Genomic DNA, 20652 nt, shown 5'->3' with positions numbered 1-20652 from the left:
AGAATCTGGACGGTGCTGACAGCCACTGAGGACAGGTAAGACAGAGCTGATGGCTGCAGGCCACCAGGGTCCCCAATTCAGGATTTGATTAGCTGCCTCCATACTCAGTGACCCATGTCTAGTAGGCCTGGAGCTCCTAGGAGGTAGGGACACTCTCCGTCATGAACATGAGGCATGGTTTTGTCAGTTACAGAGTTTCTGTGGTTGTGTGATGTTTAGAAGTCTGGGAACTTTTTCGAGGGTGTATGAATGCTAGGACCCCATAGGTGGTGTGGGGGTTGGTGGTGTGAGGGTTGGTGGTGTGGGGGTTGGTGGTGCGGGGGTTGGTGGTGCGGGGGTTGGTTGTGGTTTGTTAGTAGTTGTGCTCAAAGACGACACCGGAAGAAAGAAATTAGATTCAAAGATCTCAATATCTTTCTCCCTCTATCTTTCTTTTCTATCTAGTGATGCGGTGAATCCAGCGGGATAATGGGTGGGAAAAAAGAAGAACCCATAACGAAGGAAAGGTCCACTACAATCCAGCCCTTCAGTTCCATTTGCATTGTTTTCCTTTTGGACATGGTTCATGTGTACAAGGTCTATGCTGGGGAACTAGCCTAGAGTGCGCAAGGTCCCAGCAGTGGGAAAAGCTGGAACACTGTTAGAAAGACAGAGACATTTCCAGTTCTTTAGAAACAGATGCTTTAATGCCTTAAGAATTTGGCCTCAGATAAGACAGAGGTTCAAATTCCTGCTGTTACTCGGCATGTGAATCCGAAGTGAGAACATAACCCTGACTCCTCTCTGGTGAGGCGGAGCAGGGAACCAAGTTCATGGCTCACCCTGCCTGCCAGGAGGTTCATGGCTCACCCTGCCTGCCAGGAGGCTTCTCTAGGCAGGGGGTGGGGGTGGGGGCTTATCTCAGGCCTGGCATATCTGAGGTCTTGGGGGACTCAGAAGTAGAAAGTCCAGGTAAGTTTGTGACTTAATAATCCTAGGCTCCATGGGACACTGAAGCCCCTTCCTCATGGAGTCTTCTGGTCCCCCCCTGGCATATCTGTGCCTTCCCAAGCTGTGCAGTCAGACACAGGCTACATTTCAATATGGCTTGTCATTCCCAGCAGTCAGGGAGCCAAGGCAGGAAGACAGCTAAGAGTGTGAGGTTGTCCTGAGCTGCATAGTGTGTTCTAGGACAGACTGGGCCACATTGTGAGACCCTGGGTCTAAAAAAGGGGGATGACGGTGGGGACAGGCAGAAGGAAAAGGTTTATACAGACCAGAAATCATTCTAGGTTCTTCAAGAGGGAGATAGGTAGGACAGTTGGAGGAAGGACAGAAGCAAAAGGAAAGAAACATCTGTAAGACTCCAGGAAGAGACAGACAGAAGCTGGGCCTGGTAGCATACAGCTCTAATCCCAGCATATAGAATTCTGAGGCAGGACAATGGATTTCTTTGTTTGGTTGGTTGTTTTTTCGAGACAGGGCTTCTCTGTGTAGCCCTGGCTGTCCTGGAACTCACTCTGTAGACCAGGCTGGCCTCAAACTCAGAAATCGGCCTGCCTCTGCCTCCCAAGTCTGCTGGGATTAAAGGCGTGCACCACCACTGCCCAGCGGGACAATGGATTTCAAGACCAGCCTAGTCTATGGAGCAAGTTCAAGGCTAGCCTGGGCCACGGGATTCCATGTTGAAGGATTCTTAGCAGCCCTAAGTCCTAATAGGTAATTCCAGGACATTGGGACAGACTGACTGAATTAGTGGCAAAACACCCACCAAACAGTCGGAAAAAAAACCAAACCCAACTAAACCAAAACCCAACTCTGCAACCTCAGCGTGGAAAGGCTTGCTCTGTATCATGTGAGCCCCCAGGCTGCTCAGTACTGCTAAGGAATCAGCTTCAGTTCTAGCACTTAGGAGTGGAGTATGGACCATCAAGAGTTCAAGGCCATCCTTAGCTACACAGTGAATTCAAGGCCAGCGTAGGCTACAAGAGATCCTATCTCAAAAGCAAAAAAACAACCAAAAAGCAGCCTCAGGAAGACAGTACCCTTCTGGTCTACCCTGTAACCCTGGGTGATATAACTTAGGGCAAGTCTCACCTTTTCTATCTCAACAGCTACAGCACCATGTAGGAAGCAGCAGTCCACAGACATACCAGAGATATACAGTAAAAATATGAAAATGTCAGTTAACAAAACCTAAAACCTGAGATGACTGAGAGCCAGACTGCCAAATCCCGGTCGGATGTTCTCCCCAGGTGCAAGGAGATGTTCCCAAATCCCTGTGTCCTGAGGCAGGCAGACTCCCTGTCCCTGGGGCAGGGAGTGTTAAGGAGCCATGCATCTGCTGGGCTGGCTTGAGTCAGGGGCTCTGCAAGTGGCCATGGGCTGCAGATGAAGGTCCTGTCTCGGTCCAAGGTACTAAAGGGTGGAGTCCATCAGTGGGTGGCCATTCTCAGGAAGCATGATTCTGGTGCTGGCACCCGTCCGGGCAGAAGATGAGTAACGGGCCGACTTATGGTTGGACCATCGGAGACACATGCAGCAGAGAAGGCGGCGGAAGGTACGCCGCATCTCAGCATCTCGGCAGGAGTACACCACCGCGTTGACCAGTGAGTTGGCCTCAGCCAGGAGCAGGAAGTACTTCTCCACAGCCAGAACGTTGCAGGATTTACAGTCCAGACCGTCCAGGAGCAGCACCACCTGGCCCGGTGTCCAGCACACCACAAATGCACCTGCAGGACAAAGGCAGGGAGTGGGGTTAGTGGGGTGAGAGTGGGGGGTTGACTGTGAGCCACCGAACAGCTCTGTGCTCAGGCAGTGACCAACTGAGTGGCACAAACCACACGAGCTCCCTGTATGGGTAGGCCTGCTAAGAAGGGACAGACACCTTTCTCTAATTTGCCTGCCGGCATGACACCTTTCCTAACTGGGATAAAGTATCCCAGGGCCCTGGAGCCTTGTATAGAATATTTGTTTAATAAGGGATGGGACAGGAATTCATCACAGGACAACCTGGTTACAGAATAGGGGGGACAGGTATCACTGGACAGAATCAATCTTGGATGGGAATAGTGGTCTTCCTGTACCCCAAAGCCAAAGTAACCACACTATCCCTTACTAAAAGCCCTGCAGAGGGACTGAGGACCCAAATTCAATTCTAAGGGCCCACATAGAGTAAGGAGAAAACTGATTCCCAGAAGCTGTCCTCAGAATAATTGTGGCATGTGTGTACACAACTACAAAATAAATTACAAAAAGATTTATCTTATTTACATGTGTGGGTATGAGTGTACGAGCGTAGGCCACATGCATGGAGGTGCTGTTCTAGAAAAAGATATCAGATCCCCTGGAGCTAGAGTTGCAGGTAGTTATGAGTTGCCTAATGTGGGTACTGGGAATTAAACTTGCGTCCTTTGGGAGAACAGGAAGTACTCTTAATCACCAAGCCATCTTTCTAGTGCCCCAAATAAATAAACCCCAAAGGGAAGCCAGGTGTGCTGGCACATACCCATCAACCCAGGGAAAGAGAAATAGGAAGATCAGGGCTTCAAGGCCTGCCTCAGCCACAGAGTTTGAGGTCCACCTGAACTTCACGAAACTCTGCATTAAAAAAAAAAAAAAAAAAACCCCAAAACCCCAAAACTTTTTAACCCCCCCCCTGGGGGGGGGGGGGGGGGGACGGGGGGAACAGAAAAGGCATGGATGTGTTAGTTTGATGCCAGCCTGGTCTACTGAGTGAGCTCTAAGCCAGCCTGGGCTACACAGTGACACCCAACCTCAAAAGAAAGCCAAATAAACAAACAAGCAAAAGTAACAACCAGGGCTAGAGAGAGATGGCTCAATGGTTAAGAGCAGGTATCAGAGTCTTGTCCCCAACACCTACATCAGGCAGCTAAAAACTGCTTGTAATTTCAGCTCCACAGGGCCCAGGGTGCCTCTAGCTTCACCATGAACTTGCACACATTTGCACAAACCCAGACACAATCTCACAGTCACACAAACACACATGCACAAATAAAAAATAAATCTGAAGAAAGGCTGGGGATGTAGTGACCCACGTCTTTAATCCCAGCATTTGGGAGGCAGAGGCAGGCAGATCTTTTTGAATTTGAGGCCAGCCTGCTCTACAGAATGAGTTCTAGGACAACAAGGGCTACACTGGAGACCCTAACTCACAAAAACAAAACAGTAAAAACAACCAGGGCTGAGGATGGAACTGGTTGGAAGAATGCTTGCTTGCCCTGCCCCTGAGAGACAAAAGAATAAGGAATCCAAGGTCATGAGCCAGCCTGGGCTACAAGAGACTGCCTTAAACACAATCAATCAAACAAAAAAGACAGCTAAATGGTTTCCTTTGAGAAACAGATGAAAATTGAAGGCTAGCCCTTTCTCCTCCGTAGGCTGGCTGTGGGGCATCTTTTCCTCTTTAGAGTCTGCTTGAGAAACACCCCCTCCCTCACTGCTATCAGGTCACCTCTTCAGTTTCCTAGGGTCCTATGGAGATCTGCCTCCTAAAGCTGTTGTCAGAGCACCCACTCACCCAGAATGATGACAACTGTCTTGACTAGGCTGAGTGTCGTCTCTCGGTAGCGGGGATGGCAGCTGACATGCTCCGCCATGCGCTCCACCCGTCGACGCACATAGAAGAAAATGCGTGTGTAGACGGCCACCATGAGTAGGAAGACAAGCAGGCTGGATAGGGCCCACACAGCCAAGTAAGAGCGGCTGAACAGGGGCACCATTCGTGAGCAACTGCTCAAGTCACAGAGGCAGTGCCAGAAGTGTGCAGGCAGCAACCCCAGACCCAGTGCAGCCACCCACACACCCACGATGAGTGTGACCACACGGCCCCGGGGCAAGCGGCTGTGGAGCTGCACCGCCATCACACTGCGGTGCCGCTCCACAGCGATGGCTAGCAGTGTGGCCACGGATGCCGTGAGGCTGGTGTCCAGCAGGCCCTGGCGCAGGAACCAGCCTTTGATGGAGAGCCGGGCGGTACGTGGGCCAGTATGGAACATGAGGAAGAGGTAGGCCATGCCAGCGAAGAGGTCGGCAGCAGCCAGGTTGCCAAGCAGGTAGTATATGGGCTGGTGGAAGCGTCGGTTGGAGGCGATGGCTGCAATAACCAGCAGATTGGTGAGCAATACCAGCACACTGACTGTCAGCCCCAGGGCCACCACCACCACATCTTTGGGCCGCCAGTGAAGGCTGAGCTCCTTGCCGCTGTTATTATAGAAAAAGCCGATGGTCTCATTGTAGTAGCACTGGCCCATGATGACCACTGTGGAGACAGAAAGACAGATCAGTGCAGGTGGCCCCTGATGGAAGGAAGGACACTTGAAGATTGAAGTGGCCAGAGACAAGAATCAAGATTGGGTGAGTGCAACCTACAGACTCAGAGGCCCTCTGTGCAAGAAGTCTGTGGCGAAGGCCAAATGACCGTAAAAAAAGCAAGCTCTGTTTATCTACCCATAAAGCAGGGGCTCAGGATACACCCCAACTGGCTGAGAACTTGCTGTGAGACCAGGCTGGCCTCAAAATCACAGAGATTCGGCTAGCCTCTGCTGAATGCTGCCATAACAAGTTAAAAAGGTTCTCTGATCAGCTTTTCTCTTCCTTTTTAAAATCTTAAGAACCCAGAGCAAATGCATCCACACTGCAATTCAGTGCCACGTGCCACTAATCCGTGACCGGGTTGGACACCTGCAGTTTCCGATGGGTGTGGGTGGGTTGGTTGGGGCAGCACAAAGGCGGGGTGAGCTGCAAGGGTTAGCCTTAAGAAGAAAACTCGTGCCAGGGTCCTTGCACAGCGCAGAGGCCAGAGGGCGTGTGCACGCCAGAGCGAGGTTCGTGGTCAACACCCGGAGGGCAGTGCCAAGGCACAGAGGGGACTTAGCGCGAGCAGAGTAGACACAGAGACCGCCCAGAAGCTGAGTTACAGGCAGGGTTCCGCTCTAGAGCTCTGAAAGCGGTCCATTCCTGGGTGGGACCGAGGGCCAAGGAGGCCTCCAGGACAAAAGAGGGTATTGCGGACAACCCTGGGCTAGGAGAGGGGCTGTGGAGAAGAGGGGGCGCGCCTCGCTTTCTTTGGCCGCCTGCACCCACCCTGAACCGGTTGGTGTTCGTCTTACCTGGGCCTCCAGTCAAGCGGCAGATGGGACGGGCTCGCGGTGGGTTGAGGCAGGACTGAGACCCATGGCCCTGCAACCCAGCGGTTGCGCAGCCGCCTCCGGTGTGCCTGGAGCCCCTGGCTGAGGAGGCGGGAGAGGCGGGGCCTCAAGGCCACGCCCCCACCTGCCCTAGCTCTGGGCCCTGGAGGGGCGTGTCCCGCCCCCTGGAGAGTCCCACCCCCACGTCGGAAGTACGGTCTCCTGAAACTGGCCGCTCCACCTCCTCCCCACAGCGGGGTTTTCCCACGTGGGACACCCTTTTCACTCCGTCCCCCTCACACCTCACGTGCTTGCCCTTTCGCGCCTTTGGGGCTGAGTCACCTGGCAGTTGGAAAGAGCCACAGCGGGAGGCCTCTGCGGGCGCCCCCTGTTTCTGTCCAATCGTATATCGAGCTGCAAGCCCCGCCCACTCAGCCGTCGTCAATCTCCCCGCTGGACCCTCGCCCCACTGCTGCAGCTCTACCCTGCTTCCCGTGGTCTCGCCCCAGCCTGCAGCTTGCTCTGGCCTGCAGCCTCCTCCCCTGACCTCCCCCGGTCCGCAGCACACAGCCCCATTGTCCCGATTATCTGCATCGAGTTGTATTTGATTGTGTGGAACCGGATCAGGGACACAGAGCTCTGGCAGGGCCTGAGTGACTCATCTTCGGCTCCAGGCCCTACACTAATTGCCTGTAGGTTTCGCAGGGTGTGTTTTAGAAACCTTGGTTCATTCATCTGGCCAGTAATAAAGGGGTGAAGGACGCTGCTCTGACCGGTGACTTTGTCAGCCTTCTAACACAAAGATGTATGTTCAAGAACATACAAGATTTATTTATTTGTTTTTCCGAGACAGGGTTTTGGTTTTTCTATGTAGCCCTGGCTGTCCTGGAACTTAGTCTGTAGACCTGGCTGGCATCAATTCAGAGATCCTCCTGCCTCTGCCGCCTGAGTGCTAGGATTAAATAAGGATGTGTGGTGCTGCCGCCCAGCGGGTTTTTTAAAATTAAACATTTATTTTATTTGTGCATGTGCATAGGTCAGACAATTTGCAGGAATGGGCTCTCTCCTTCTACTAAGTGGGTCTGGGAGATCCAGTGAAGGTCTGTGAGGCTCTACTGCGGCGCTACAGAAGCACTACTGAGTTCAGCCATCCTGTCGTGCTGCAGGATATGGTTTTATTTGGAGGTTGTAAGAACACAGAGTTGGCCAGCCTTGGGAAGGCAGAGGATTTCTAGTTTACAAAGGAAGCTCCAGACCAGCCAGAGCTACACAGTGAGACCTTGGCTCAAAACAAACAAACAAAAACTGAAAGAAAGGAGTAAAAGAAGGTGACAGGGCTGAATTGCTGCCACCTATTCACTTGGAGTCTGTCAAGGAGGTGAGTGTAGCAGGGCCAGGAGCCATTATGACTGCAATAGTCAGACACCTGTCTCAGAGGTCAGAGACTGGGGTAGACCCCAAGGTTCTACTGACGTGTATTGACCATTGAGTCTTGACCCCAATCACCTGCACCTCTCTTGCCTAGCTGTTTTAAATCTCTGGCAGGGAGATGTTGGGACAAGTGTTTTAGGGTCTCTCACAGGTAGGTAATTTTCATTACCTGAACTCTCTGGTAACCCCATCTCTTCCCATACCCCACTGAATTGGTTTGGTCACCAGGTTGGGTCAGGTAGGGAGACATATAGGACCATCAGTTCAGTTCTGGGTCTCTCAGGATGGTGGGTGATCAGAGACGCTCCTCAGACTCCTCAGGCTCTGAGTCAGCACAACAGGTGGTCCTGGACACAGCCTCACTGTCCAGCTTGGAGAGTAGCCGGGCTGTCTCCTGGGTGATCTCAAAGTGCTTGGGCAGAGGGTTCCGTCGCAGGGTGCCACCTTCAGGGGAGGCAGCAGCAGGGCCCAGACCTCTTCCCCTCAAACTACCTCGGTGCACTACTGAGACAGGGACAGGAGTCTCCTCACACAGCTTGGAGGCCACCAGAGCCAGGCTGGAGAGTTGATGTGTCACTGGTCGCACGCCTCCCCGGGAGTACTTCACTGGCTGGCGGCTGAAGTGGCCCCGAGATTGTGCTCCCAGGAGCACATCTTCAGGGTAGTGGCTGGACCCTGTGGAGTGGTAAGTGCTGAGTGTCCTCAAGTTCTTTGGATGTACCCCAGGAGTGACCCGTCAGCCAAGCAACCCCAGGTGAAGTCAAGGCTCCCTAGTGCACTCACCATCCCCTGCCCCATGTCTGGTGTCTTCCGCCTCCTCCTCCCTTTGGTCCCGCTGCAGAGTTGCAAGCTAGAGGAAGAAACCCAGAGTGTGACTCCCGACGGTAAAGCCCCTCCCTGTTCAGGGATTTCTGGAGGAAGTTCAGTGACTTAAGAGGATTCACTGTGGAAGCATGAGGACCCAAGTCTGAAATGTCTAGCATCCTTGTAAAATGCCCAGCAAGTCTGGGAGTACTTGTAACTTGTAATATTGTAGGGTGGAGACAGGGGTCCTGGGAGCTCTTGGGCATGCCAGTTCAGCTTCAAATTCAATGAGTGATCCTGTCTCAATACACACAGTCTGTACATAGCCAGTGCTCATCTGCTGCTCACTCTGTGCTCATGGGAATTAGCAGAGACACACCTTCTTTTCTGGTGCTGAGAACCAAACCCAAAGCCTCCCACATGCTAACGAGCACTTTGCTACTTAGACTCACTTGCAGGCTGGCTCTTGATTCCTTCCTGCTTCTCTTACCCACAGTACAATACAGGACTGCAGGTGGCTCCTAGCCCAGGGCCTTTGCTCTGGGCTATTCTTATTGCCCGGTACAGCATTTTCCAGATTTGACCATGCCTCATTCTGCCCCCATGTCATCATGCCAGTCTTTGCTCAAAGCCACCTGTCCCAAAAGACTTGCCCATGTTCTATTTCCTGCTGCAAGCGTCTCCAGGCCTCACCGTGGGCAGCCCCTCATGCATCTTCCTTTCTTCACAGGATCTCATAATGGTGCATGTGCCCCGATTTCATGGCTTATTTTTGGTCTTTTTCTCTCCGATTCAGACACCAAATGAGGGAAGTCTTTGAATATCTCTCTAGCTCACTCATGTACCTGCAAGGCCTGGTACTTGATACTTCTAACAATGGGTGCTGAGCTGGCCCAGCTGTTCATTATAAACCCGTGTTTATCCTCTACAGCCAGCATATGTCAAAAGTCAGAGCTGGGCAAACAGCTCAGTGGAGAAAGGTAGCTGCCACCGAACTAGGCGATATCTGTCTGATCTCCAGACTGTACAAGGCAGACCGAGAGAACAGATTCCTGTGAGTTGTCTTCTGACCTCCACATCTATGCCTGTGTGCCCCCTCCCACTAAATCAATAAGTTAAAAACCCCTAGAGTTTGGGGGGTAAATACCCACAATACCAGCTCTTCTATGGCGAGATGGAAAGCACTCAGGAGACTCGCCAGACATCTCAGGGTCAGCCAGCCTGGAGTGTGAAGCACGGCAGAAGCAAGACCGAGTGGAAAGAGACAGCTGATCCTGAAAACTGTTCTCTGACCTCCACAACATCATGCACCCACGTACTCCCACACACTAAGAAAATACCTCTCCTTCCTTCTCTCTCTCTCTCTCTCTCTCTCTGTCTCTCTCTCTCTCTCTTTCTTTCTTTTCCTTTCCTTCTTTTTTGTTTTTCAAGACAGGGTTTCTCTGTGTAGCCCCAGGCTGTCCTGGAACTCACTCTGTAGACCAGGCAGGCTTTGAACTCCCAGAGATCCACTTGCCCCTGCCTCTGCTTCTGCCTCCCAAGTGCTGGGATTAAAGTCATCACCATGCCTAGCCTAACAAATTTTGAAGCAAAAAGAAGATGCTCAGAAAGGAGGTGCCCACCTAACTGCAGTTCTAGCACTCAAAGCACCAAGGCAGGAAGACCACAGAGAAAGTCCCTATCTCAAAGTCAGATAAAACAACAGAATAAACGGGCAAGTACGTCAGGAAGTTGGGGCTGGAAAGATGGTTCATTGGTTAAGAACACTGGCTGCAGGGCTAGAGAGATTACTCAGCAGTTAAGTGTACTGGCTGCTCTTCCAGAGGTCCTGAGTTCAATTCCCAGCAACCACATAGTGGCTCACAACCATCTGTAATGGGATCTGATGCCCTCTTCTGGTGTGTCTGAAGACAGCGACGGTGTACTCACATACGTAAAATGAATAAATAAATAAATAAATAAATAATAATATTAATAAAAAGAAACTTAAAGAGAGTGCTGGGGGTGTGACGTAGTATGCACATGCCCAGTGCTCATCAAACCCTGGATTCAATATCCAGTTGTGCAAAAGAAGGGGAATTAAACACAGACAGGGCCCTCCCCACATCTGTGGGACAAGCCAGCTCCTACCTCAGGAGGTGTGATCTCGGGACACTTCTCCAGGGCACTGTCCTGTTTGAGGTCTGGGCTGGAATCTGAGGCTACGGTAAGGGACTGTGTGTCTTGGGCAAGCAGTGAGGCTGGGTGCTGGGGACTGGATTCCAGGGGTGCAGGAGTCAAGGCAGGGTCTTGGGTCAGCGGCTCGGAGGCCAGAGGGAGCTCATCCATCCCGAAGATCTGCTCATAGTGCAGAATGAGGAACTCGACAAGCTGGGCCTGGTGGCCGGAGTCCAGCAGACAGGCCACAGAGCAGGCACTGGTGGCCCTGGGTCCATCCGGTGGCCGAAGCAGTGTAGGCCCAAATACAATTCCCAGGTTGTTGGCAGACATCTTGTTTTCCTCAAACCGAGCGGCCACCCTGAGGATGTGTAGGAAGAAGAGTCAGGCATGGAAACATCAGTGGAGGGTAAGCACAGGACCTGTAAGCAAAGCTGGCGGCGCAGCCACTGCTTGAAACCAGCTAGACACAGGGACAGTGTTAGAGTTAGGTGTGGGTATTCACAGTTCAGAGCTCAGAAGAAATATGAAAGGTCAGAGGTTAATATGAACCACACAGGTAAGCAGTTACATGTTCAGGGAAAGAGGGCCATGATTCAAAGCTTAGGGACCCATGCACACCTGAACAGATGGGCCACCAGGTGCCGCAGGGTGCTGTAGTTAGAGTCAGGCAGCTGTACCAAGAGGGTCTTCAGCGAGCGGATAATCTCAGGGCTGGGGCTGGGGGTCCCAGGGTCGTCCCCAGGGTCTGCATGCAGGGTCTTTGCCAGAGAGATGAAGGCGCCGTACAAGTGGAAGGGGATCACGGGGTCAGTGAGCTGGAGGGGACAGGAGTGTGGGTGGGCTGCTCACGGGCCTCAACCAGAGGCTGCATGGCTCTGCCCACCACCTCTGGCCTGGAGCCACCTACCTCCTGAAGAAACCGCTTGAGGACACCGGTGACATCGTGAGGAGAGTTCCCCGACAGCTCTACCAGTGCTCGGCCATTCTCAAAGGCCTGACACAGCCGTTCCACACGTACCCGAGACCCACTGACCCGATAGATACCCTGCAGGGTAAGAGATACCTGGCTTATCATCTGGCCATCAGTGGGGACAGGTCACTTGAGGGGACAATCAGGAATGAGGATGTCACTTACCTGCAAGCCCAGGGCACGGTGCTCTATCTCAGCTGTGCATCTGGTAACCACAAAGGGCACCTCCTCAGGGAAATCTCTGGGGAGCTGTAGGAAGTCAACCCCAAAGAGAGGCATCCGTGCTGGAAGCCGCCGGTGTCCACAAAGGATGAGGAGGGTCTCCAGGCAGCGCTTGTGACAGGTCAAAAAGCACTGGGGAAAGGGGGAGGTCACAGGGTCAGGAGTTCAGCTGGCGACAAGAAGGTTATCAGGAGGTCAGCAGGGGATGAAGAGGTCAATGAGAATGCAGGGAATAGAGACCAATGAGACGGCTCAGCAGGTAGAGGTGCTTGCTGCCTGACAGCCTGAGTCTGGCTCCCAGGGCTCACATGGAGGAAGGAAAGAAATGACTCCTTTAAACTTCCTCTAACACTCACTCACGCTGGACACTACTGCACCCCGGCCCCGCCACAGACACACACAAATGAACACTGAGACGGAGGGAGGGAGGTAAGGAGGGAGAGAGAAGGAAGGAGAGAGAGAGAGAGAGAGAGAGAGAGAGAGAGAGAGAGAGATCTTTAGACAAAGGTAGGCCTAGAGCAAAAGGGCTATAGGGATCATCCTGGGTCAGTGTGTCTAGTGAAAGTCTGCAGAGGTCATTAGGTCCCCAGCCCAGGCCACACCTTCCCCGGCCCAGGCCACACCTCTTCACACTCTGTCCCGCTGACCATGAAGGCTTCACACTCTCTGCACTTGGCCGGGCCTCGTAGCCGTCGCAGTCGGTGGGTTTGAGCGGCTGTGGACAGGGTCCACTTCCTGAAGGGGCTGCCTGTCCCATTCTCCATCCCATCGCCCAGATCTGCACGAAAGGAGGCCAAGGCTGTCAGGGTCACCCTCTGGTCCCTACAAGCCCACCTGGCCACCTATGTCCAGCCTTACCACTGGGGTCTCGCTCCTCAAAGTCATCTGAGGACTCCGTGCCTGTGGAGGACGCCTTTACAAGCCGGCGGGCCCCAGCACCTAGGGTCATAGGAACACAGAAGTAGGTTTACGGTGGTCTTGGGACAGGGTAGGTCTAAGGAGACAGATTTAGTTTCCAGGGCTTTCAAAAACTCCCAGAGATATCCTTGGGTGAAAGGGTCAGGGACCAGAGGTTAAGAGTTTGGGAATGGGCCAGGCCTTTGTCTGGTGGCTTAGAGGAGATTCCCACCGAGACAGTGAGTGGATCCACACTTGAGGACCAGGGTGTGAGGTAGATCAGAGGCCAAGAGATAGGGTGGGGATTAAAAGTCAGCGCTTGGCTAGGAGCCAGAGGGCAGAGGTGGGGGGTGGGGGTGGGGGAAGGGCACAGGCGTGGAGTAGGTGGGATGGTCAGATCCTACCCTCACCTGGGCTGGAAGTTGGAGAATCCAAGGACCGGGACTCACTGCCACCACCTACACTGTCCACATCACTGCCAGGGATCCCTGTGTGAGGACAGGTCAATCAGGCTGGCCCAAGCCCAGGCCCTTTACCCACAGGCCTCAAAGAACTTACCCTGGCTGCCTAAGCTGGCATCCTCCCAAGGGCCAGGCTCAGAGGAACTCTCCTCCAGCCTTGTAGGTAGAGGCCCTGAAAACTTTTTTGTGTCCTGAGGGAAACTGGGAGAAGAGAGGGTCAAGGGCTTGATCCCCAGGAACTGGCCTGGGCGACAGCAAATAGGCATGGCGTCTGGGTCCCAACTCCCAGGATATAGGTCCAAAAGCTCTGGGGTTTCTAGGACCATCTTGGTCCCTTACGTGTCCTAGCCCCACATCCTAGGACTGGGATAACTCATCAAAAGTCTCCCACGATCCTGTAAGTACCCCTAATGAAAGCCACTGAGCTGTTTACAAGCAAGCAAGCACATGAGGGCTGCCGAGGCGGCTCAGTGGTTATGAGCTCTTGGCTGCTCTGCCAGGACCCATGTTCAGTTCCCAGGATCCACATTGGCAGCTCACAACCACCTTTAACTCGACCCACAGGATCTGATGCCCTCTTCTGGCCTCTGAGAGTACCTGCACACACGTGGTATACACACATACTTGTCAATAAAAATAATTCTTTAAATAAATAAAAAGACACGAAGCGAGTTCCAGGACAGTCAGGGTTACCTAGAGATACCCTGTTTCAAATATATCCCCGGGTCAGGTAGTCATGGCGCACACCTTTGATCCCAGCACTTGGGAGGCAGAAGCAGGAGGATCTCTCTGAGTTAGAGGCCAGCCTGGTCTACAGATTGAGTTCCAGGATAGCCAGGGCTATACAGAGAAACTCTGTCTCAAAAACAAACAAACAAACAAACATCTCCTAAACACTGAAGTAAATTGAGACTAGTTAGGAAAGTAAGGGGTTCAGCTCGGGAGCATGACAAGAGAGGGTGGTAGAGGTCAAGTATAGTATATACATATATTAAAACCTGGCACGGGCTTGTGGGCTTACTCCAAGCCCAGCCCTAGGGCCCACCTGGGCAGCACAGGCATGAACTCCTGGAAGCAGAAGGCGGGAGACGGCGGTGGTGGGGCACCAGGTTGCAGGGCCCGAACAAACTCCTGGTAGCGCTGGCCAGGTTCAAAGGGCACACAGCACTCAGCCAGAGCAGAGAAGGAGCGGGGTCCTCGCTCTGCCTGGGCCCCTCGCAGCTCAAACAGGCCCAGCGTCACCTACAAGGATGAAGAGTTGAGCTAGCTTCCAGGGGACTGAGCCTAACCCTTCCTAATAAGCAAAGCCAATGTTTGAGGGCGGGGCCTGTCACTGGTAGGCTGTAGGACTAGGTTTGGGTTGTCCTCAGGGTATGGGGCCTGCAGTAAAGATGGCGTCCTGGGGCCTCAGGGCTGAGTCAGGGACAGAGGAAAGGAGCATACACTGGTACCCAAGGACAATGAACCAAGGGTGACCGCGGAGGAGGGCCTTACCCGCCTAAGCACTTCGTCTCCTTGTAACACCAGCTTGCGTACATGCGACACTATCCGCCTCTTGGTGGTTTCCAGATCCTGCTGGCGTGTATTGGCTTCCCGGACACAGGCCTGGTACAGAGCCTCTGCCTCATGTGCCTGGGGAAACCAAGGCAGAGAGGGCTTCAGTGGACTAGAGTTGGGGAGTGGGGAGCCAGACGTTAGGGAATCTTGGTACTGTGTTTCCCACCTTGGCTTGTGCCTCCTCTCTGGAGCGCCGTCTACGCTCCTGTTGCTTGTTGGATCCGGGAGATGCCTGGGGAAGAGGGTCCTCAGGGGACCCCTGGGAGCGTGCCTTTAGGTCCTCTCTGCGTTGAATATACTGGAGCTGGGAGCGCCGCAGTGCCTGCACCGCCTCATTCTTGGAGGCAATAAGAGGAAGAGTAAGCCCTTGGCCTGCAGAGGACTGCACTTTTCTGTGCAGGGCCCACCTGCGCCTGGCCTTACCATGCGCTTCTGCTCTTTCAGCCACTGTTCCTTGAATTCCTTCCTCCACTTCTCAATTTCCATCCTTTTGGCTGCCAGAGGCTGTGGAGTAGAGGATGAGCATGGGTAGGAAAAGTAGCTTCAGGACTCCATCTGTTCTGTTTCCTGCCCTACCCTTAGATAGTCCAGACCCGAACCCTTTTCTGAATCTGTTTTCTTCTTCTTCTTTTTTTCCCCCTAACCAGGCTTTTTCTACCCTAGGTCCAAGTCCATGAGCAGAAAGTTGTGTGACTACCCCATCTTTCTTCAGGAGCCCAGACATGCTGAGGTTTTTATTTCTGAGAAATACTCATCCTGACACTCTATTGATTTACTCTTTCAAGTAAAATTTATACTGTCTTAAATTGTGTATATGTGTGCAGGCATGTGCACATGAGTGTAGGTACCTATGGAGAATAGAAACATCAGCTCCCCAGGGAGGTGGAGTTACAGGTGGTTGTAGACTGCTAGTCATGGGTGCTGGGACCCACACCCAGGTCCTCTGCAAGAGTAGTGTGTGCTCTCACCACAGAGTCTCTCTAGTTTCCTGTTTTTATTTATTTATTTTGTATTTGTGTATGTGTGGAGATACATTCATGCCAGGCATGTTTGCGGAAGACAGAAGACATGTGGGAGTCAGGTATCTCCTTCCTCCATGTGGGTTCCAGGGATCAAACTTAGGTCACTAGGCTTGGTGGCAAGTGCCTTCACCAGATGAGCTAACTCAATCGGTTCTTCTTTTTCTTGTTTTGTTACTGGGGACTTGAACCCATGGCCTTGCTAGCTAAGTATTCTACTACTGTGCTATATTTCCAGTCCTTCCTTTTAAAAAAATCTATTTATTGATTATTATGATGTGTGTACAAAGGCATACGTGCCATGATATGCACGTGGAGGTCAGAGGACAGCATTATAAAGCTGGATCTCTCCTTCTATCTTTATGTGGGTTCCAGGGACTGGACTCAGGTCTTCAGACTTGTGCAGCAAGCACCTATAGTGAGAATTCTAGAATCTTGGTTTCTTTAAAAAAACAGAGAAATATTACAAGAATGTGTTTTCATTTTAATCCCAGGTGTGAGAGGATGCGAGGCCACTTCAGACTGTCCCCAGCAGCTGACCGTGGTTTGCCTCATGCTCTAGCAGAGGCGTGGCTTTGCCAGCTGCAGATAGTTTCTGTGACTGTGAGATGTTTGGAATTCTGGGAACTTTTCAGATGGTGTATAAATGCTAGCACCCCAAAAGGTGGGGTCTGGAGCTGTTGGTCATAGTTTGTTACATACATAGTTTGAAACAAAAGGAAAGAAATTAAATTCAGAGATCTGTCTCTCTCTTTCTCCTCTATCCTTCCTTCTTTCCTAACTAGTGTTAGGGGGAATAAATGGGGGTGGGGTGTGAGGGTGCTGGGAGGGAAGGGTGTGGAAAAGAAGCACCCCCAAAGCAGAAAGAGCAGCTACAGCACCTTCACCTTCTGAGCTATCTGCTCTCCCTGAAACAAATCTTTTTGTTTGTTTCTTTGTTTTTAAGATAAGATACGACCTTAGCTGGTCACCACCTCAAGATTCTTCAGACTCCACAGTGTTGGAATTAAAGGTGTGTACTACCATGCTAGGCTTGAAATCAGTGTTTCATTTTTGTTTGTTCAAGACAGGGTCTTAGGCTGTCCTGAAATGACCATATAGACCAGGCTGGTCTTGAGCTCAGAGATCCACCTACCTCTGCTTCTCAAGTGCTGGGATTAGAGGCACGAATCACTATGCCCTGTGAAACTGGTATTTCTAAGTTGAAGAACTTTTTAAGATTTGGGGCCAGGGATGTAATTCTTCTGGTAGAGACTTCCCTAATACACCCACAAATGAAATATCTTCCCTAATACCCTCTCAAATGAAAGCACCATTCTGCATGTATTTTGCAGTCAGTCTCACAGAAAGGTGGGCTTGAATCTCAGTGAAGGAACACTGGAAAAGATCCTGAGCATCTCTGGGCTCCAGCTTCCTTCCAAGTGAGACTGCAGACGGGCTTCCTCCTGGGTGGCAAGGGAGGGCTTACCTGGTAGTAGTCTCTCTTCTGCTGGGCCACCGTTTCCATGGCCAGGGCTCCCAAGCTGAGGTCATGCTCCAGAAACAAGGTGTAGATATATTGGAGTGGCATTTGGCTCTGGGGTGGAGTACAGGGCTAGCTCAGGAACTGAACGGATAGAGGTGGAGGATCTAGGGAAGTTGGGCTCTGGGGAGGGCTGGTACCTGTTGGAGAATAGACACCTTGCCAGCCTCAGCAATCTTCATGATACTCTTAGCAAACTCGAGCTCTAGGGGGAGGAGAGACAGTGGTCTACAGGCAGCTGGGGTTTGGGTCATGCTTGCCATCAGAGGCTGGGCAGAAGGAAGCCTCACCATAGTTGGCTCTCTTGTCTGTCCAGGCAAGTAGCTCCTTAGCATAGCGGCTCCACGCTTTGGCATACTCCAGGGCAGCATCCACACCACCCTTGGTCCGAATGAGTCGCAAATCCAGTTCTTCCTCTGTGACAAACAGGGAAATCCCTGAGCCTGCCCCTGTGGAAGCCTTCCCTGAACCCTGAGACCAGACCCATGGCTTCTGTTCCACACTTTCATGGCTCCCTAAAGCAGCTCCCTTTGGAATCATTGTGTGTGTCATAAATTTACAAGTTCTCTACTAAGACTGGTGAATCCTTTAGGACAGGGGCATGGATCCACTGTGGACTCTGTCTGCTCTGTCCCCTACATCGGGCACAGAATAAGATCTGTGATGTCTTGATGAAGGAATGACCTCCTTACTCCCCCATCCCTGTATGAAACCTCCTACCTGTGAGGGCTGCAGGACCTTCTGGGGAGGGATCACTCCAACAACTGGCTTCAGTGTTCTAGGGTAAGAGAGGATGAGAGACAGCATTCAGGAGCAAGCAAAACAGCAAGCGGGCTTCCTCACCAAGCACCCTGATCCTGTCCCCTACCTCTTCAGTGACCACAGTGACTGTGACAGCATTGTCAGGCTCCAGGTCTTCTCTGAGTACAGGGTCTCCAGCCAGCGGATCAAAAGACCTGGGGGTTGGAAAGATAACGGTATCAGGAAGACATTTCTGTTCAGGCTGTCCTTTGTTGGGGAAAAGTCCTGGGATACTAGGGCAGTTGAGGGAGAAGAAGGAGATAGTCTTTGATATGATCTGTGATTTAGAAGGTGTGATCTGAGGATTTAGGGGAGGGAGGTGAGGCTGTAGTTTGTTTTGAAGCAGAAGCTCTTGTCTCCTGGCAGGCCTTCACCTCAGTGTTGGCCTGATCCTCTGCCTCAGTGCTGGAGTTACATCCACGCAGCACAGCCTGGCTGGTCTGGCATTACTATGGATGGAATCCAGGGCTTTGTATATGCCAGACAAGCATCCTGTCAACTGACCCTCACCCCACCTCGCTTTTGTGGTACAGGCAGGATTCAATCCTGGGCCTTGTGAACGCTACATCTCCATTCCCAGGTGAGGAGGTCCTTTTCTACAAACAAGACTTGAGAAAGGGTTGGAAGGACCACAGGCAATTTAGGGGTTCACAGAATTCCTGCTCATAGCTATTTCAACCATTTTTTAAGGGATCATGAGGTTGCATGTGTGTGTGTATATGTGTGTGTGCATGTGTGTGTGTGTGTGTGTCAGGATCACTTTTGAGATAGACCCCAAATACCTGTGCATCTAAAATGCCAGAGGGCTCAGGTGTTCCGGGGGGGGGGGGTTCCTGCCTTAGGCTCAGGAGGTTGGAAGTCAGGGTGTCCAGATGTGGGACAGCATGATACCCAACTAACTAGGGAGCTCAGCCCAACGTGGTGACACAGGCTCAGACTCACACGTTCCCCAATGAGATCTCCAGGTTGTCCAGGCTCTGGAAGATGTCACTGTATCTCTTCCTGCCCTCAGGAGCTGGGGTTAGCTCTGGGGGAGGGAAGTGTAAGAAAACATGAGCTAACCAGTGTCTCCCTCCGCCCACAGCAGTGGCAAACCAATCCGAATATACCTCAACCACTCTCAAGCCGAGGTGGGAAGAGGGGGGAACATATAGACAACTGAGTGAGTCCAAAACTCCAAAACTTGTGAGGGATGAGAAAGAGAGAGAGAGAGAGAGAGAGAGAGAGAGAGAGAGAGAAGGAGAGGGAGAGAGAGAGAGGGAAGGAGAGGGAGAGAGACAGGGAGAGGGACAGGGAGAGGGAGAGAGAGGGAGAGATAGAACATATACAGACAACGGAGTGAGTCCAAGACTAGTGATGGATGAGAGAAAGAGAGAGAGAGAGAGAGAGAGAGAGAGAGAGAGAGAGAGAAGGAGAGGGAGAGAGAGGGAGAGATAGAACATATACAGACAACGGAGTGAGTCCAAGACTAGTGAGGGATGAGAAGAGAGAGAGAGAGAGAGAGAGAGAGAGAGAGAAAAGGAGAGGGACAGGGACAGGGAGAGGGACAGGGAGAGAGAGGGAGAGATAGAACATATACAGACAACCGAGTGAGTCCAAGACTAGTGAGGGATGAGAGAGAGGGAAAGGGGGGGGGGGGGACGGGAGAGGGAGAGGGAAAGAAAGAGCGCTTCGGTGGGGTCATTTTCGATCCCACAGATGGATCCAGGCAAAATCAGAGAAGCGGTTGCTCACAGCAACAGAGCCACCACACAAGGGAGGAGGACCCATAAGCAAAGGAAGGAAACAGATGCAGCTGCCATATGAATGCGGGACTAGAGGGCTGGCTTGACAATGGAGCCACATGGACCCCAGGCCAGACAGATGGAAAAGCACGTGGGACACACAGGCACTTAGCCTGCGGTATAAACACACGCGAGTATGGCTGAAACCACGAGGGACAGGACTGAATGACACTCGACACACAAAGACAGCCGGAAACATAACCCAGTTCTAGTCACAATTCTGCCGCTGCCCCCTGGCCTGATGCCTCGGGGCTACCTGCAGGGATACTGGCCATGACACCCTGCCCCCATCCATCTACAATCAGAAGCAGAAGCGGCCACTTCCCCTTCCTGGGCCCCTTCCCCCAGGCATCCGGGGTGCCCGCTCTGCCGGCAATCCGAGGGTCGGGGGCTGGCGTGCTGAGCACTGTGCACCTTGGGTGTCTCCAAGGTGCTCGGGGATCCCCTCGTTCCTTCCCGTGCCAGTACTCCTTTCCCGGCTGTCAGATTGCTCGGGGTAAGTTGGGCTCTCTGGCTTAGCTGAGGAGCGGTGGTGGGAGGTCCCCCTCGGTCCCCACCCCCCTACCTGTCTCCGCTGAGTCCATGGCGAGGCCGGGGGGCAGGAGGTGGGGTGGGGAACGCGCGGTGGAGCCGAGAAAGGGACAGGGCTGCTCGTTCGCCGCCCCGGACCAGCCCCGATTTCCTGCCTCTGCCGACCTAGTGCTGTCGCCCCGCCCCACCTATGCCACGCCTCGAGACGACCACGCCCCTCCCGGAAGCTGCCATCGCATTTCTGACTAGCCTCCAGAGTTCACTCGTCTAGGTCTAGGCGTAGCGGAGCCTCAGCGAGCCAGGGGTCCTTTCTGCAGATTTCTGCAGCACCCTAAGTCCCTGTAGCACTCTTCTAAAAAGTTGGG

At 52.6% G+C, this 20652-nt stretch overlaps 2 protein-coding genes across 2 annotated transcripts; both read right to left on the bottom strand.

Moving 5' to 3' along the window:
- Nucleotides 1-1553: 1553 nt before the first annotated feature.
- On the bottom strand, nt 1554-6198 carry Lpar2 (lysophosphatidic acid receptor 2). The gene is made up of 3 exons (XM_028786125.1): nt 6111-6198; nt 4520-5260; nt 1554-2711 (listed from the first exon to the last, which is right to left on the bottom strand). The coding sequence occupies exons 2-3, from the start codon at nt 5250-5252 to the stop codon at nt 2398-2400; spliced, it is 1047 nt and encodes a 348-aa protein (XP_028641958.1). The 5' UTR covers nt 5253-5260; nt 6111-6198; the 3' UTR covers nt 1554-2397.
- Nucleotides 6199-7270: 1072 nt separating this feature from the next.
- Nucleotides 7271-20452, bottom strand: Gmip (GEM interacting protein). The gene is made up of 21 exons (XM_028786118.1): nt 20322-20452; nt 18915-18999; nt 18040-18127; nt 17892-17949; nt 17462-17587; nt 17312-17376; nt 17118-17225; nt 15054-15134; nt 14797-14967; nt 14568-14705; nt 14119-14315; nt 13171-13274; nt 13023-13100; nt 12574-12654; nt 12339-12493; nt 11659-11847; nt 11431-11568; nt 11142-11338; nt 10494-10881; nt 8343-8409; nt 7271-8234 (listed from the first exon to the last, which is right to left on the bottom strand). Exons 1-21 carry the CDS (start codon nt 20338-20340, stop codon nt 7855-7857), a joined length of 2913 nt encoding a protein of 970 aa, XP_028641951.1. The 5' UTR covers nt 20341-20452; the 3' UTR covers nt 7271-7854.
- Between the last annotated feature and the right edge of the window lie 200 nt (nt 20453-20652).

Source organism: Grammomys surdaster, unplaced genomic scaffold (assembly GCF_004785775.1).
Source record: "Grammomys surdaster isolate TR1022 unplaced genomic scaffold, NIH_TR_1.0 125429, whole genome shotgun sequence".
NCBI classification, from domain to species: Eukaryota; Metazoa; Chordata; class Mammalia; order Rodentia; family Muridae; genus Grammomys; species Grammomys surdaster.
This window is presented reverse-complemented; position numbering and strand designations above follow the sequence as displayed.

Coding starts and splice junctions, on each gene's coding strand:
- Gmip (XM_028786118.1), bottom strand. Junction 15,135..17,117: donor AGAAGAGAGACTACTACCAG/GTAAGCCCTCCC, acceptor TCTACTCCACAG/CCTCTGGCAGCCAAAAGGAT. Junction 13,275..14,118: donor TTCATGCCTGTGCTGCCCAG/GTGGGCCCTAGG, acceptor CTCTTCTCCCAG/TTTCCCTCAGGACACAAAAA.
- Lpar2 (XM_028786125.1), bottom strand. CDS start 5,252: ATGGGCCAGTGCTACTACAATGAGACCATCGGCTTTTTCTATAATAAC. Junction 2,712..4,519: donor GACAGTTGTCATCATTCTGG/GTGAGTGGGTGC, acceptor TTTGTCCTGCAG/GTGCATTTGTGGTGTGCTGG.